Below are 15,109 nucleotides of genomic sequence, written 5' to 3'. Positions count from 1 at the left end.
GGGGTTGAGGCCGCGTTCTCAAAGACGCTTAACATTTTCTTTCTGAATTCCTCCCATTCTGCTTGAGAACTGTGTTTGGTGGGACAGGGAACTCTTTCTGGGGACACCGAAGACGACGAGGAATGGGACCTTCGACGTCTCTTTTTTGAGTGTCTAGATCTCGACGAATGCTGGGAGCTGCTTCGAGATCTAGAATGGGAGTGTTTTCGACGGTGAGGAGACGAATGCCTCGACTCGGCCGACGAAACCTTCGAGGAGGATTTGGCTGACTTACCTCTCTCGAGCTTCCCCTTTTGCTCCTTCAGGGCTTTCGCCGTCATGGACATGCAGTCCTCACACTCCGAACAATGGTGCTCGGACCCCAAGCACCATAAACAGACCCTGTGTGGATCCGTTATTGACATTTTTTTACTGCAGTCTCGACATTTCTTGAAGCCGGATCGCGGCGTCGTCGTTTCTGATGAAGAAGTCATCGAGAACGATAAGGAATATTCGTCGAAATAGATTTAGATAACACTGACTGAACTGAGCAACGACGTTCCGAGGCCCCACGAAGCGCGGAAAAACAGAACCGAGCAACGGACGCAGCGCGTGTCTATTTATGGGCATGGTGACGTCGGCGCCGATACGGTGGCCGTCGAAGGACATCGACTCGGCGGACGTCGACGAGCAGCGCCCTCTACAGAAAAAATTTCCGAGGCCAGCAAGCTGGAAACGTATATCAAAGATAAGGAATACGTCAGAGGACACAATCCCTTCGAACTTCGGTTACTGGAGGGCGCTAGAGAGTCCAGCCAAGATGGCCACGAGCCTGTGAGCGCCTAAACACCTCAATCTAATCCGGCAATTATCCTCATGTTTCCTGACTGGCCCAACACCCCAGACAAGGTTCTGTGCTGTAGGACAACATCGCCCACATTGGGATGAAATCCGAAGCATGTCAGTGCTTGGTTCAAAGAGATACAGGCCGCAGCATCTGGGGTTTCTGAGCACAACGGCCTGGACACAGTGGAGGAGGAGCCGACCCGTGGTACGAAGTGCTGTTTCTAATCTGCCTCGGGACGAATAGGACGTTGTCGGAAGAAAGCAGAAAGTCAGCGGCAACAGCAAACTATCGAGGGACAGCGACGAGCCTCTTTAAGCCGGATGAGTGAGTACACATCCCGCTCCCCTACCAACATTATACGGAGGCCCCGACCACGACAGCCGACTTGTGGAAGCCTTGGCACACTATACGCAGAACGCTCAGCGGTCCTGGAAATTTGGCGCCACTCAGCGCAGTGTAGGCGGGGGACTCACTGATTCTGGTGCTCTGCTGGGAAATGACTGAGCTCTGGAACGCTCCGCATAGGAGCAGTATTGAAGCCACAGGGCGGTGGGCACCTGACTGGCTGCAAATAAGCAACCCCACCTCCCAAGGAAGACAGACCAAGTATAGACCCGTGTGGGAGGTGCGACACGTTCCGGTGCGGGTGAGCGTGGAGCTCTGGCAGAAACAATAGCCCGGGCAGTGCCACTGCAACGGATGCGAGCGCAAGAAGTGTGGAGCGTGCAGTAACTGGCCCTCGCAGGCACAGGAGATCGTGGTCATCTATCCAAATACTGGGGATATCTGGGAAGTAAGGGCTGTAGCTTGGAGAAGGAGAGTGACACCCTGACATTGGGCGGTGCAAGCTCATCAGGTGGGGGTGGGGGGAGGCACCAGAGAATGAACTGGCCAAATCACTGAAGGGACCCACTGCATATTAGAAGGCCTGTGGGACCACTACCACAAAGATCTGCAGGGAAGGTCCTCATATTCTCTCTCCTCTCCACCCTAAGCAGCAGAATTCGGGACAACACTGTAAAGCAATCCCGATGAGGCATAACGTAGGAGATAACTACGGAGAAACTAAGGTGGTGTGTGAGTCGCGGCTGGAGACCTTAAGGGCAGACCCACACTGCAGTAACCATATGCCCCCCTGGGATCGAGTGCAGGGCAATTACAAGTGTGAGAGGGCGGAAGGACCTAGGAATACGAAGGACTGACCAAGAGGCTAAACAACACTGAAGCAGTGAGCAGTCTGCGGTTAGGATCCCCACAAATCCATGTGCCTGCAGCAGACACAGAAGCCCCCCCCACGATCAGCGTGGGGGAAAGCTGAAGAAACAAAAGGGCAGAAAGGCCACGAAATGTAAAGAAGTAAACTGGCTATTTAAGAGGCTGACTCTGAGGAGCTGTGTGAACAACGCAACCAGAGAAGGGGTAGATCGGCAGCGAACACCAGAAATATCACACAGCATTTATATTGAACAAGATTGGGGCAATACCAAGATGTCAAAATCAGGCAAAGGAGGCTAACAACAATCTAAATAGCATTTTGACACACCTTCTCAATCAGAAAGCGACAGGCTGGTGGAGGGATCCCCAGATGGGTGCCCACAACCCGCCCTCCAAGATCCCACGGGGGCATTTCAAGACATCAAGGAAATGTTCAACCAGCTGCAGAGTAGCATACAGTCCCTGGATGGGAAGATGGACACTCTCACTTGTAAAGTTGACCACATGCAGGTTCGCCTTGACAAACATGGGGAGAGGCTTGATGAAGTGGAGGGGCGAATATCCAACATGGAGGATGAGTCCACGTCTACGGCCATGGACATGACACTAGTGAAAAGGGCCCTGAAGAGGCTTGCTGATAAACGGGAGGATTTGGAGTGCCGATCCAGAAGGAATAACCTGAGAATAGTAGGGGTACCCGAATCGGTGGATCAGAGAAATATGGAACCCCTAGTATAGGAGATGCGGGAATTTGGGGCTAGAGGATTTCTCAATGGTATTCATAGTGGAAAAGGCGCATTGAGTGCCGAGCGAGAAGAAACCGATCACTGGGGCCCCACTGTGGCCGATTATAGCCTGCATGCTAAATTATCGGGATAGAGAGATCTTGCTCTCCATAAAGCCAGAGAAAATGGAACTGTGCCCTCTAAACGAGACACAATCAGACACTTCCCGGATTTTTTGGACAAAGAACAAGCCTCTAGGAGAACGTGCATGGAAGTCCAGAAACAAATGCAGGAGAGGGGCATCCGTTATGCCATGCTGTTCCCAGCTAAGCTGCGGATAGAACATGAGGCAGGAGCAATCTTCTTTCACACCCCGGAGGAAGCCAACGCTTTTCTTGAACTGCAACCAAGGAACCCCAGACAACGCCGCAGGAACAATAGGTGAAATCACAGTCAGAGTAACATATCCTTATGTACTGAGTGATGTATGGGCAAGTTGATCTGCGGGTAGTTAGGCCACAAATGTTAAGTTAGCGGAGGTGTAGTGGATGGCTGGGCACCAAGCCACCCCTCATGCGGAAGCTTAAGTTCTGTGCACGGGGTGGGGAAGAGATGATGCTGATAAGTTGGGGAGTTCAGTGGAGGGGGGCGAGAAGGGTTCAGAATAATGATGAATTGGGTTGTCGGTGGGGGAGGAAAGGGAGGAGGGGGATGAGGGGGAGGAAGGAGAGGATAGAGAGGGGTAGGTACAAATTTCAAGGTTCAGTTGGATCATAGGGAATTCAGTCATGGTAAACACCCGGGAAGCACGATAGCAGACTACTTGAGGTCTAAGAATTTCAGAAGATGTTCTCTCTTACTAGGCCTTGTGTCATTCAGATCGCGCAAGTACAGGGAAGGGGAGAAGTACCAGGGTGTAGGGAAAGAGGGAAGTGCAGTTAACTCACAAGTGCAGCCAACGGGTGGCTCATAAGTGCAGAGAGAAGGGACTGTAGGGTTGCAGATACAGACCCTTATAAGTGCTGGGGAGCCCGCAGGCAGTGCAAGGGCAACTGGACATGCAGGAGCCTGGGCCCGAGTTCAGAGGGTGACCAGTGTGCATAGCAGTCAGGTGCATCAGCAGGGGAGTGGAAGAGAGAAAGCTGAAAGCGAAAAGGAAGGTCTTGAGTTGCTTCCGGAACCGGAGGTGGTTCTGTTCAAGTTTGAGAAAGGCAGGGAGGCTGTTCCAGAGTGAGGCTCCAGCCAAGGAGATAGATCTGCCCCCAACTCTCTGCTTGGAGAAGCGTCTGACCTTCAAAGAGTTGGAGGTGGATGAGCGGATAGCTCAAGAAGGAAGATGTTTTGGAAGAGAAGGTTGGAGGTAGAGCGGTCCCAGGCAACAGAAAGCCTTGTGGACAATGCAGAGGGTTTTGATGTTGCTCCTTGAAGCCACGGGGAGCCAGTGAAGAGATTTCAGAGCTGGAGAGATACGATCCCTGGGCTTGAGGCCAAAGGCAAGTCATGCAGTCCTGTTCTGGATAAATTGTAGAGAAGATCCAGAAGAGTAGAGGCAGGAAGATTTAGAAAGAGACTGTTTCAATAGTCCAGCCTAGAGAGGACCAGAGCTCTGGAGACAGTGAGCTACTTGGGGAAAGTGAGAAAAGGAAGAATACCTCTGAGTGACATTGACAAGTCCAGAAGGTCCGGGAACCATATCTGCCTCGGCCACGCGGGTGCGACGAGTATCATCCTGCACCGTGACCTCTTGAGCTGGTTGATGATCCGGATCAGCAACGGCAAAGGAGGGAACGCGTACAGAAATAGGCCCTCCCAGGGGAACGAGAAAGCATCGCCCATGCTCCTCGGCTGGGGAAACCTGATGGCGAACCTCCGGCACTTGGAGTTCGTCGCCGTCGCGAACAGATCGATCTGGGGTGTGCCCCAGCGTCGGAAGAGGCGGTCCACTAGATCCTGTCGTAGTTCCCACTCGTGGCACGAGCGCAGCTCTCTGCTGAGCGAGTCGGCGATGGTGTTTTTTATTCCTGCCAGATGAAACGGCACCAGGAACATCCCTTGGGCAACGGCCCAATGCCACAGATCCTGCGCCTCCTTGGACAGGGCTGGGGATCTGGTACCGCCCTGCTTCCTGATGTAGAACATGGTGGTGGTGTTGTCGGTGAAGATCCTAACCACCTTGCCCTTGAGGGACGGAAGGAAGGACCTTAGGGCCCAAAACACTGCACGGAGTTCCAGGACGTTGATATGGAGGGATTTCTCTGTCAGAAGCCAAAGGCCTCTCGCGTGCAGATTTTCGGTGTGCGCTCCCCACCCTTCCAGGGAAGCATCCGTGGTCACTGTCTTCTGGTGGCCCGGGGTCTGGAAGTCCATGCCCGACGTCAGATGCGCGCGGGTGCCCCACCACCGGATTGCTCGTCGGAAACTCTTGTCGAGTGTGATCCTGTCCTCGAAGCTGCCCGTCGTATGGACCCCGCGAGCGTCCAGGAACTCCTGGAACGGGCGCATCCGAAGCCTGCACAGGCGGATGAGATAAATGCAAGAAGACATCATTCCGAGGAGGGATTTGATGGACCTCACCTTGGCCGCGTCCACAACCAGCATCCACTGCACCTTGCCCAAGATGGCCCTCGTTCTTTCCTTCGATGGCGAGGCCAGAAGAGCCACTGTGTCGAGTTTCACTCCCAGAAACAGTGCGTCTTGCGCGGGCACCAGGTGGGACTTGGCGTAGTTTATGGAGAATCCCAGGTCGGTGAGTAGTTTGACGGTCCTCCGGTGTGTTCTGCGGCAAGCTCCCTTGTCTTTGCTCGGATGAGCCAGTCGTCCAGGTAGGGGTTGACGTGGATCCCCTCCAGGCGCAGCCGCGCCGCCACCGGTGCGAGGCACTTGGTGAATACCCTGGGTGCCGACCTCAATCCGAAGGGAAGGGCTCTGAACTGGTAGTGCCGCCCTTGGACCACGAATCTGAGAAACTTTCGGTGTCCCTTTAGGATGGGGATATGGAAGTAGGCATCCTCCAAGTCCAACGACGACAGGAAATCGCCCTCCTCCAGCTGACCCAGGACGTGCTGGAGGGTGACCATCCGGAACTTCTGTGCCTTGATGAATTTGTTCAGTCGTCGTAGGTCCAGGATGGGACGCCATCCTCCTGTCTTCTTCTTCACGAGGAAGTATCTTGAGTAAACTCCGGAGCCCCGAAACCTCTTTGGGACGAGCTCGATGGCGCCTTTCTTGAGCATCGCCTTTACCTCCAAGAGAAGTTGAGGGACGTGATGTTCCTTCCTGGCCACGGGGGGGACGCGCGGGCACTTTTTTAGAAACTCGAGCGCGTGACCCTGGGCCAGGGCGTCCAGCACCCAACGGTCGGTGATGATGACTCCCAGACGCCGACGAAGTTCGCCAGCCGCCTCCCACTGGGGTGCTTCGGTGGGGGCCCGACCCCACGGCCGGTTCAGTCCTGCTTCGACGAGGCTTTGCCGCGTTGTCCTCTCTGGCGACGACGGCGGGGTCCGCCCGACTTGCCTCGTCCCCTGTAGGCTTCCTGTGACGACGAACGGGCCGCTTGACGGTAGGTGGAATATCCGCCGCCGGAACCTTTGGAGGCACCCTGCTTGCCTCCGGTGCTCCGAAAGGGCGGCTGTCGTTGCTGGAGAACACCAAGAGCCCGGGCCGTCTCCATGTCCGCCTTGATGGCTTGCAGGGAATCGTCCACTGTTTTCCCAAACAGGTTGTTCCCGTCGAACGGCATGTCCAAAACTCTGGTCTGCACGTCCTGCCGGAAGTCCGTTGCCTTGAGCCATCCACGCCGTCTAAGGAACACGCCATTGCCCAACTGGCGAAAGCCAGTATCAGCGATGTCCGTCGCTACCGTAATGGCGTGGTCCGATGCCACTTCCCCTTCCTGCAAGATCTCCAGGGCCTCAGCCCTCTTGTCGTCTGGTAGGAAGTCCAGCAGGGGGGCGATCTTGTACCACAACTCCCTGTCGTAGCGTGCTACGATAGCCAAGGCGTTGGCAGCCTTAATCGTCGTCGCTGCCGATGAGATGACTCTGCGTCCCATCGTGTCCAATTTCTTTCCCTCGCCGTCCGGGGGCGGGAAGTTGACGTGGAGGCCGATGCCCCCCCGCTTTCTTCCTGGCCGCCGCGGAGACGACCACGTCCGGGGTCGGCTGTGCCCGAAGGCACAAGGGGGCCTCGTCCGGGACCTGGTACTTCTTCTCGTACCGATCCCTTCTCGCAGGCGTTGTGGATGGTTCTTGAGGAGGGAGAGACCCTCATCCCAGATATCGTCCAGTAGGGGTACAGCGAGGACCGTCTTCCTCTTGGTCTCGCGCCATTGATAAAGGAAGCCTTCCTTCTTCTTCTCTTCCGGGCAGAGCTGGAAAAGCTTGGATGCCCTGGCGATCATTGCATGAAATGATCCAATCTCGTTGGGCGGGGAAGCCCGGGGAAGAGGTGACGACGGATGATCTTCGCCGTAAACCTTGTCGTCTGTACCCGTCGCGGCCGTGTCCGTCCCCGTGTCATCCCCCGGGTCGTGGACGGGGAGGAGGGCTGAGACAGGTGCGATGGTTGAAAAGGAGGTGGAGGATGAATCCTTCTTCTCTTAGGAGGAGGGCTCCCAGAAGGGCCCGGCTCCGGGTCCCCCGTCGGGAGCGGTTCCTCCGTCGGTGGTAACGGCAATCTCGTCCTTATCTCCGAGCATAAGGACTGTATAGCCAAAAAAATGGCTGCTGAGTTGTCTTGCGGCACTGGTTGAGGGGGTTCCGACGGGCGGACAGGAACCTCGTCAGTAACCTCGACGTTTTCGTCGTCCCCCTCGTCGGGGTCCCTCCCGATGGGCTGGTCTTCCTCCACGCCAATGCTGTGGCTTAAGACTTCGATCAGCTCCTCTTCAGAGGTTGAGGCCGAAACCATGATGGCCTCCAGCCCCCCCTTCTTCTTCTCCGTCGGAGGTTTCACGGGGGTCCTGTCGATGGGCTTGAAAGAGGACTCCCTCCGCGGTGGCAGGGAGACTCTGGGCCCCGAGGTCGCCTCCACTGGTGTAGCCTCCTCAGGCTGAGCCAGGGCCACCGCGACTGTCTCGATAGAGGCCTTGGCCGGGTGGATCAAGACTTTCGCCACCTTAGGTGTGCTCATCGCCTTCTCCTTAGGGAGGGGGGGGTCACCGCTTCGCTCCCCCTCCGAATTGGCCTTCGAGCTCGACCGGGGCCTCTCCAGAAGCTTCGCCGGGTGCTCGGACTTCCTCTTACCCGAGCCAGAGCGTTGGCTCGTGGTTCATGGCGCCGGGGAGGCTGCGCCCTGCCTGGCAACCGAAGAGCCCGACCGTTCGGCGCTCCCGGTGCCCGCGGACTCGCGGTGCTTGGCCTTCTGTTGGGCCCCCGTCGCCGGGCACCCTCAAAGGTCTTAGAAGACCGCTCAGACTTCTTCTTCTTTATCTCGCCTGACGGGCTCTTCCCTTCCAGCCAGTTGACGAGACGCAGATGGCGGTGCTTCATGGTCCGCTCCGACATGTTCCCGTAAAACGCACAGTCCTTCTCCACGTGCGTCTTGTCCTCATGCAGGCAGTAGAGGCAAAGGGAGTGTTCGTCCTCCTTGAAGACATTCTGAAGCTGGCATGCAGGGCAGACCCTGAACAGCTTCCCGGGCGTCGAGCTTCCCTTCTCCTGGGCCATGTCCGAGATGGGCCTGAGAAAGTTCTGGAGTCCTCCAAAGCGTGGCTCGACGAAATCTTCACCCTTGAGGGGCGTAGAAGAATCCGACACGGGTCTCCGTTGATCGGGTATAGAAACGGTGGAGCTTGAGGCTCTTTGACTGAAAAAAGAGAACATTTTCCTATGAAAAAAGCGCGAAAATGCACTAAAGCTCGAGAGCAATAGCACGAGGATCCCAACACTTGAACGTGCGGTAAAAATCTGAGGATGGCTGCCAGAGGCGGAGCTTAGGGAGAGGGCAGTCATTGGCTGTGGTCAGTATGACGCAGAAATCAGTGATTGGTTACTACTACGAAAGTCAGATCAGAAACGAAACTGATACTGAGTTTTTTCTTTACCGAGGATTCCCAGCCTGACGACGGGGAATATTCATGAGCATGTGAATCCATGCCAGACCCCATGCTGGAGAATTTGTAGCCATCTGGAAGGAGAGTGTCGAAACTTGTGACAGAGCTGGCCATGAACCGAGTGTCAGTGAGACCAGGTGCATCCAAATCAAGCTCTTCCAGGAGATGGCAGATGTCAGATGAGTGTTTGACAGCTGAACGAGAGTTGAGAGTAGCGATGTGGAGTAGGTTGCCACATTTGAAGGGCTTCCGGGGCGGGGTACAGGCCAAAGGTACAACCTGCGGAAGTGTTGGAGGTGCCCGAGAATGGACAGAGGAGGAAGGAATAGAAGACAGGGTAGGCACAGAGAAAGAATAGAGTACCAGAGGGGTGGCAGAGGAGGGAGGCAACAGGGTGGCCGGAGAAGCACCAGAGGGTGCTGAAAAGGTGGCAGAGGAAGGAAGCGGCAGAGGAGCCGGAGAGGGGTAAGAAGGGATAGCAGGTGAGGAAAGGAAGTTGATAAGGTGCGAGAAGCGTCTTTAAAAGAGGAGGAGATTGGCCTGAGGGCTCTGGAGTGCCATTTAAGTAGACATTAATGATGGTCTTAGATGAGTGGAAGGGGGCCAGGAAGGCCTCCCATCGGGTGCCACCATTAATGGAAGAAGAGGAAAAAGGAGAGAGAACAGAGACCATATGGGGGGTCCATAGGCCTGGAGAGGGAATGACCGAGTATGTCGGTAATGGTCTGTCTGGAGGAAGCACTGGTATAGGTATCAGCGATAGGAAGCCTGGGTTGGAGACCAGAATGTCCCCTTTGAACCTCTTCCTGCCAGACTTAGTGAGAGTGATAGGACAGTGGATAGAAACACAGTTAGAAAAGATAGGTGATACAGAGAGCACCATATGGGGTGTGGGGAGGAAAGAGGGGGGTAGGGAGAGAGGAGCCCAGGCAGGGAAGGGGTAGACGAGTTCACGCAGGGGGGGGGGGAGGCACTAGGGGGACATGAAACAGATGGGGGCACAACAAAGAACAAGAACAACAGAACTACAAATCAGATGCAGTACAGAACAATCAGAAAGAAAAGAGCACAACAGGGAACCTAGAAGTAGAGAATGCAGATGTAGTACAGAACCAGGCAAAGCACAAATCACAACTGGGAACCTGGAGGTAAAGAAAGCAGATGCAATACAGGACCAAAAGCAAAACACAGAGGTCAGCACGGAGCCTAGAAGTGAAGAATGCAGGCCATTGCAATGTGATGCCACAAACTGTGAATAGCAACATAATATCAAGACCCGTAGAGAGCAAACACCAAGTCAATACAATCAACAATACAGTCAACAAGGCACAGAACACAACAGGAACCTAGAAGAAGAACGCAGACAATGCAAAATAATTCCACAGAAACAGTGGAGCACGAGACAGTGTCAAAATAGTACACAATAGATTGAAGAGGGATGGGCTGAGATGCGAGAGGAAGGAAGGGAAAAACAGGAGGGGGGAACGGAACGGGATGCAGGGACCTACGATGCGAAGGAGCACACGCGATCAAGTTGTTGGCTAAGTATTTGAGCACAGCACAATACAACACACACAGATTCGACTTTCCCAAAAGGGGGAAAAGGCCACGTTTTTGAGCACAGCACAATACAGCACACCCAGATTCCACTTACCTGATCAGTCGCAGCAGGTTGACAGCTGCAGGCTACATGCTACCACGGCGGACACTGGCAGACAGCAGTGGAGCTGTCCTTAGCCTCTGGTCCTTGGCCGAGCGGGCTGCCATGGCAGGGGGTGACTTGGGTGGCTGATTTAAAGGGCCAGCAAACCAATGGGAGCGCGGTGGGATGTAGGGAGGGCCAACAAACAAGGAAGCAACCGGAACAAAGTGAGGGGGGAGAAGGCACACTTGCTGCTGTGCGAGAATACACAGTAAGTTTACAAATGCCAACTTACTGTGCTACGGAGCACCTGTCCTCACCCCAGCACCGGAGAAGTTGACGTTGCCCAATGATGGTGAGGATGGCCTGTGGGGACAGAGTGAGAGAACACATGTTGGTGCATGCTTACCTGCTGTCTGAGCAGGAGTTCCTCTTGGTCTGAACAGGTCCAAACAGGAATTGCCCTTTTCTTCATCTGCCCTTCGCTTCGGACGAGAGATGCCCTTTATCTAAGAGTTAAGAGCAGAAAGGAAGAGGCAGGGCTAATAATGTGGGTGGTGCTTAGGCCAGGTGACCTAGATCCACTTGCACCTGCTCCCCATCTGCAGAGGAAAAGAGGCTGGAGGGCTGCTTAAGTAGGGAAAAAGAGCGGCAACCAGGTGGGTGGGGCTTAGGCTAGGTGACCTACATCCACTTGCACCTGCTCCTCAATCCACTAATAGGTCCACATCAAGCCTGCTGTTAAGGGTCAAATTCTGGCTGCAGCAACAAGTGTCTTTTTCCTGCTGATGTCATACCCAGAGTGCCATGTCTGCAGAAAGAGAAGCGGGTTAGGGCAGGAGGTTTGGGAGCCCTGGCAAAATGTGAAGAGGGTGAGAACCCTATTTGGACTGGAGCTCTCTCCTTGGCTATTCTAACTCTGCCCCCTTCCTCCTTTTATCTAAATCTATAGGACTTCAGCAATCAGAACCCTGGTGTGAGGGGGCTATTGTAATGACAGGGCTGTCTTCGAAGCACCATTTCCCAGAGGACCTCCAGGGAGTGTTCCTGTTCCCTGGAGGAGGTGGCAATACTTCACAAGGGATCAAAGAGTAAGCTTTCTGGGTGTGACAGCTTAATACACACCGTTGTCTAATAAAAAATAGGTCGCTGTCCACTAAGCTGACAATACATTGATATGAAATGCTTGTGGCTATATAATTGTATAATCTTAGTAGCCTAACTGCAACCAGACCTCTGAGGTACACAATTATCAGGTTTTGAACTAGAGGTAAATACAGTTAAATAGGAACCTCTCTTTACTGCAATGTTTGGTTCCAGCAGCTGTGCTCAATAATGAACATGTGTCCTTTGCACCTGTGATGTTACCACTGCGTGCAGCTGCTGGTGATGTCAGTGCACTGTCACAGCAAGGTATATAGTTTGTTTGTGCTTTTTGGCATGGGCATAATGAAAGTGGGTGCTGATTAGCAGAACCCACTTTCAGAAACCGAATATAACCCAAGTTATTTTTAACAATCAAAAAAGCTCAGGCTATTTCACAATCACAGATGGCATTTCGTCACACCTATGCAACCATATTCAGTAGATCTTAAAGTGAGGCATGTGATGAAGAAAAGGGGTGAGGGCGTAATATAATATTACTTCCTGGTAATCGCCACTTTATCTTGTCTTCTTTTTCTTATCACAGAAGAGTCAGCATATTTAAAAAATAAAAATGCATCAAAGGGATATGTTGCTGGGCTAAGAGGCAATATCTCAAGAGTGTGTATTGTAACCAGGAAGAAAAGGCTAGGTTTAATTGAGTGAGTGATCTTATCCATTACAAAATTCCTGCCGATAGGAAATGCAATTCCCTAACCGCTGTCGTTTGGTATTTCCATTGCTTCTTCTGTAATGAGTGAACACTTTGCGCATCTAAACAGGCTGTTCCAGCCAATGGCGTAGGTAGACATATTTACAGGAAAAGGGGCACTAAACAAAGTATGTTTTAAGGGCAAGTAGGGCTGCCTGTCTTTCAGGGCCTGGATGCCGTCATTTCGTAAGGACTGGACAGGGAACAGCTGCATTAAATGGACTAAACATAATGGACACTACAGTAGGAAGGTTACTAATAACTACTTCACAAGAAAGATAGGTATCTTCGTTTCCACGTCGTTCATTAGAGAAATAGACAATCACAGGAAGAAATAATTGAAAACAAATCTCCTTGAGATAAATCTGCTAATTAAATATAGAAAGTGAAGCATCGATATGACATTTTTGTTACAATTGAACCTCAAGTTAAAGGTTAAAATTACAATACCGTAGACATCTGCACCATGATCATACACAGTATCCAAGCAGGTGCCATCTCTTGTGTCCCACACACGGATAGTGTAATCCCAACTGCCGGATATTAAAAGGTATGGGATTTCAGTGTTCCACATTAGACCACGGACAGGTGCTGTGTGTCCACTGAGAACATTAATACAGGCATCCTGGGTATAATCCCATATTCTTACCGTCCTGAAAGAAAAATGATTGTTTTGTTCAGGAATGCAGCACAGGAAACCATTTGATGTGCTGCACTTCCGTTTTCGCTGGCAATTGAATGGGTTTGAGAGGAGAGGGACAGATATGAATACAAATGGAAATACATTTGGGGTCAGTAAGGAAATCATCCTCGGCATGCACCAATGCATGAAAATGGGTAAATAACTGCTCTCCTTAATATAATTCATACTGAATTTCTCCTGTTTATTATGAGGTGGAATTTATAACGCATCTATACACAAGTGTTTCAAGGCGCAATGAGGCAAGGGAGGGGGAACAGAGGGAAGACAGAGACAGCGATCTTACTAGACCAGGTGCAACAAGGGAGGGGGGAGGGGAAAAGTGCAGGGTTCGGGGGGGATGGTGAAGTGCAGTACATAAGATAACAGTAAAATAAATAAAGACAATAAATAAAAAGGGCAGCCAGCCGGTGGCAAGTGCCAGGGTAAGTGCAGACAACAGGTGCCAAGTGCTGGTAAGGGGCTGTAGGGATACAGAAACAGACCCCGAGACCGAGTGTTGCCAGGGGGGCAGTGCAGGTGTGCAATAGGCGGGGAGGGGACCAAGCCCCGAGATCAGAGGGTATCCAGGTAACCAGTGCAGTTACAACGATATTGCCACACAAGGGATAACGTACACCAAAGGTGCTTTTTTGTAGACAGAATTCACATTGTACCATGAGTGACAAGCAATGATGCATTATATACATACCCATCATCAGAGCCACTACAAAGAATCCCTTCCCTCAGTGGTGACCACCTCACATGAAATACTTTGGCTGTGTGCCCAGTGAAGACTTTCAGTGGCTGGTCAGAGCTGGTTGCTAAGTAATAGACACGCACATTTTTATCCTCAGAGCCAGTTGCTATCATGTCCCTGTGAAAAGAGGACAAACTCAATAGAACTACAAAGGCATAAAAGTAAACACACATATACATACGAGTCCACACAAGTGAGTTTGTTAAGGCTAGGTATGCAAACTATAGGACTGTTCTGGATGCACAGAAGCTAAGAACTGTAAAGGCACACTGCCTTTTTTTTAAATGAGGGAACTTTGGGTACGGTTAACAAAAAATACATTTGTGCACACAAATTGCTGTAGTAGCAATTTATGGCTACGCCCGCACGTACATACGTACATATGTGATTCAAAGAATCCCCTTTGCACTATACGCATTTGCACCTACCATACTCTGAGCGCGCAAAGGGATCTGATACACATTCACAGGTGCAAGTCCCTTTAACACGAGAAGCGAGTGAAAAAATATATGTTTAAATATGTTTATTAGGAACCAAGGTTTTCAAAAAAGGTTAAATTTTTTTCTCGTCTTGTTCTAACCCTGGCTTAATCCACGTTGGAACATTTATTTATTTATTTGCATTTGTAGAGCGCACTACAGCCCGCGGGCATCGAGGCGCTATGAGGAGGTTGTAAGAAGGCTTGATTCAGGGTTACAAGAATGCGGCCCAAACAGAAATACTTAATACAGAGAGCTTAGTCGCAGTTATCAATGAACATTTTCATGACAGGTTTACACAGCACAAGGAGCAGTGTATTGTTAGACAAAGAGCCTGATTTTGATGGCCTACCTGAAGGTCGCATGGGAATCAATCATCCTGATAGAGGGGGGGAGGGAATTCCAGTAAGTGGCCGCCATGTTGGGGCAGATGGTACCACCTGCACGCACTCTACGGGTAAGGGGTACAGTGATTCTGTTAGTATAGGCCGCTCTAGGGGGCCTGGATGGGGTGTGGAGGCCAATTCTTTGAGCTAGGTATGGAGGAGCAAGACCGTGAAGGCATTTGTGCGTCAGGGTCATTCTTTCCTTGACAGGGAGCCAGTGGACCTTCCTCCTGATCTCGGAATGGTGGTCACGTCTTGAGATGCCAATTTCAGCCCTAAGGGCATTGTTCTGTGCTAGTTGAGGTTTTGCCAATTTTTTTTGGGAAGTGCCCACAAAAAGGGCTTTGCAGTAGTCGAGCCTTGACCCAATTATCGCCCTAGCAATGGTGAGGCAATTCAGTTGGAATAGGAATGGTCTGACTGCATTGAGGAGTTTGTAGTGGTACGCTGAAATGGAGGCTATTGCGTTAACCTATCTATTCCTGGA

General features: G+C 52.0%; 1 protein-coding gene across 3 annotated transcripts in view; it reads right to left on the bottom strand.

The window, feature by feature from the left end:
• Positions 1-15,109, bottom strand: part of WDR17 (WD repeat domain 17) — a 2,439,098-nt gene that overhangs the window by 1,336,692 nt on the left and 1,087,297 nt on the right. For all 3 annotated transcript variants that reach the window (XM_069631441.1, XM_069631439.1, XM_069631440.1), the window contains 2 exons: positions 13,710-13,874; positions 12,769-12,971 (listed from right to left, as the gene is read on the bottom strand). In XM_069631441.1, coding sequence (XP_069487542.1) covers positions 12,769-12,971; positions 13,710-13,874 — 368 coding nt within the window. The remainder of the gene's footprint in view (positions 1-12,768; positions 12,972-13,709; positions 13,875-15,109) is intronic.

Source organism: Ambystoma mexicanum, chromosome 6q (genome assembly GCF_040938575.1).
Source record: "Ambystoma mexicanum isolate Mex_15411 chromosome 6q, UKY_AmexF1_1, whole genome shotgun sequence".
Taxonomy (NCBI): domain Eukaryota; kingdom Metazoa; phylum Chordata; class Amphibia; order Caudata; family Ambystomatidae; genus Ambystoma; species Ambystoma mexicanum.
This window is presented reverse-complemented; position numbering and strand designations above follow the sequence as displayed.